The following is a 2,718-nucleotide window of genomic DNA, read 5'->3' on the forward strand; positions in this document are numbered from 1 at the left end:
GGTAGTCCTTTCTTGCAGTTTATGTACTTGCAATTAATAATGGTGTATTCAAATGACTTCTGACCCTCATCTTTGACTAGTATCTGAGTTCCAGAGACCTTGTGGTTCAAGTTCTATAAACTTTTGCAGTGGTAAGGCAGTTAGGAAACGTTTCCCTCGTGTCAAAACTGGGAAGGGAATACAAGGTAGTTCTAATTGATCCTTATACAGAAGTTCACATAATTCTGTTGATTTCAGAAGCATGTGGTGCCTCTGAATATTTCATTGCTCTGTAAAGGACACATGAACTTCATTTTTGTTTGATGTATTCATTGGTAGTAGTGGTTAGGTGCCATGGAGTTGGCTCTGACTCATGGCAACCCTGATTCCAAGGCAGTAAATCTTTATGGGAGCAGAAAGCCTCATTTTTCTCCTGTGGAGTGGCTGGTAGACTTGAACTACTGACCTTGTAGTTAGCAGCCCAATTCATAGCACACTACACTAGCAGAGCTCCTTAGCACTGTTAAGATATAAAGCAGTCTGTTTTATATCTCCTGAAGTTTTTTGGGTTTCTCTATTTTTCACTCACTTCCTTTCTTGTTCTCATTGCCTTTATGGTTTATACCACTTTTATTACTTTATTGTTAATGAAAAGTAGGCTCTCAAGAAGGAGAGGAGTGTGTTCAATCTATCCTATTTAACCACATACCTGCGTTCTTTCTCTATGACCGTATTAGAATAATAACATTATACTTTATATATTGAAACTGACTAGTTTTCATCTATTTGCTGTTGTTTTTGCCATTAAAAAAAGAGTGTTAACTAATATTCTGTAAATTTAACATATGTGAGAAAGCAAATGTGTCTAATACATTTGTTTTACACTTATTTTATATATACCTAAATGAAAAAACAAATCAAATGTATTTTTATAGCCAGTATTAAAAATTCAATAAGTAGCCTCCAAATGATGAGAATGTAAAGAATATGAAAGAATGAAATATATTAAAAAGAGATGAGTGCTCCCACACTTCATGGGTGTTGAAATCTGTTATGAACTATCTTTCTTTGTAATGTTTTTGACATTCCTCATACATAACAGATCAACACTAGCATACATTATTTCACTGATTTTCCATTTCTTCACTAACTTAAACATTATGGGGACTGGCTGTCTTACATGCCAACAGTGGAATAAAGTAAGTAGCTTGAAATTGATTTAAATTACATCTGATATTTCAAAGATACAAATCATGTTTTTACAATATTACCACAGCACCCAAAAGGTTTTATATAATCTCTTGAATACAGGTGTGTGTTCATCAACTTGACTTTTCTCATCTAGAATTACATTTCATGATTAGTATTGTTTTTCTTCCAGCTCAGGGGGAAAAAAAGAACCTTTGGTTTTGCTCTTTCTACACCACACTCCTAGCTCTCCTGCAAAAATAAAATAAGTAAATAAATAAATAAATAAAAGAAAATAGATCATCATGGATTCAGGCAATGCCCCATATATTCCAAGATAACATTTAAATATTTTAAGAAAAATATTTGCTTTCAATATGAAAGAACTTCTATGTATCCTTTCTAGAAAAATATTTTTATTTCAGTTCACTAGTAAAATATGACATAGTTCAGAAATCCAGGTCATTTAATGAAAGTATCTACATGATCCTATTTTCCTTCTGAACCACTTTACAACTATAACATTTTTTAATAGCTATAATATCTTCCGAAAATTATTTAACTTGCCTGCACTTTAGTCCTTTAAAAAAAAAATAAGCTAGATAGATTATGCATATAATTTCTATTGCTATTTTTAGTACAACGTATAGCTAAATGAGTCCTGGTGTAGTGTCATAGGATAAGCACTCGACCTCGAGTTTGGTTTGCACCACAACGTCAGTGATTCAAACCCACCAGCTGCTCCTCCAAAACCCTATACAGGGTCCTTATGAGGTGGAACCAACTTGACAGCATTTAACAATTATAGCTAAATTAACATCTAGTGCTTATTAAGAGTATGGACTCTATGGACTGACAGACTGAATTCACATCTTGGCAGTTTTTTGCCTTGTGAAATCAAGGACCTTGGTTTTCTCATTTTTAAAACAGGCTTCATAATGTTTGTAGGTTGGATTGTTAAAGGAATTTAAAAAAAGATGGTTCACATGAAAAGTTTAACATAGCTTTAGATGCCTCTTGTTAGCTCAGTATATGTTCATCTATTCATTGTTGTTATTAGCATTATACTACTGATATTAGCATTACTAAGGGAACTCTTTTAAGGGAACTCTTTTAAATATATTCTATTGTAAGATTTGGGACAGAAACACTAAATCTTTGTTCCTGACCCTAAGTTTCTATTGTAAAACAAACTACTTTACAGAAAAGAGTTTAGAAAACAAATTGCTGTGTTATTTGCTGAAAAAATGTTAAAATAATTCTTCATCTTAACATGTAGTTAAGATCGCATTATTAAACTTGCAAACACAATTTCTTTTGCTGTTGTTATTAGTGCCGTGGAGTCAGTTCTGAATCAGTGATCCTGTACAGGTTTTCTGAGAAGTGACTGGTGCATTTACACCACCAACATGCAATTAATAGTTCAGTGCTTATCCTATAGTACAACAATGTTTTGTGGTTGTTAAGTACTGTCAAGGCTCATAGCAACCGTGTATAGGGTTTCTAAGGAGCAGCTGGTGAATTTGAACTGCCAACCATGGTTCAAAGGAA

General features: G+C 33.3%; 1 protein-coding gene across 2 annotated transcripts in view; it reads left to right on the forward strand.

Moving 5' to 3' along the window:
• The window catches only part of LOC102831324 (uncharacterized protein C4orf22 homolog), a 1,137,236-nt gene that overhangs the window by 727,016 nt on the left and 407,502 nt on the right, over positions 1-2,718 (forward strand). The window contains exon 5 of one of the 2 annotated variants that reach the window (XM_006875065.1): positions 2,379-2,396. The exons of the other annotated variant lie outside the window; for it this stretch is intronic. Coding sequence (XP_006875127.1) covers positions 2,379-2,396 — 18 coding nt within the window. The remainder of the gene's footprint in view (positions 1-2,378; positions 2,397-2,718) is intronic. 2 annotated transcript variants of the gene reach the window in all.

This window comes from Chrysochloris asiatica, unplaced genomic scaffold, assembly GCF_000296735.1.
Source record: "Chrysochloris asiatica unplaced genomic scaffold, ChrAsi1.0 scaffold00311, whole genome shotgun sequence".
NCBI lineage: Eukaryota > Metazoa > Chordata > Mammalia > Afrosoricida > Chrysochloridae > Chrysochloris > Chrysochloris asiatica.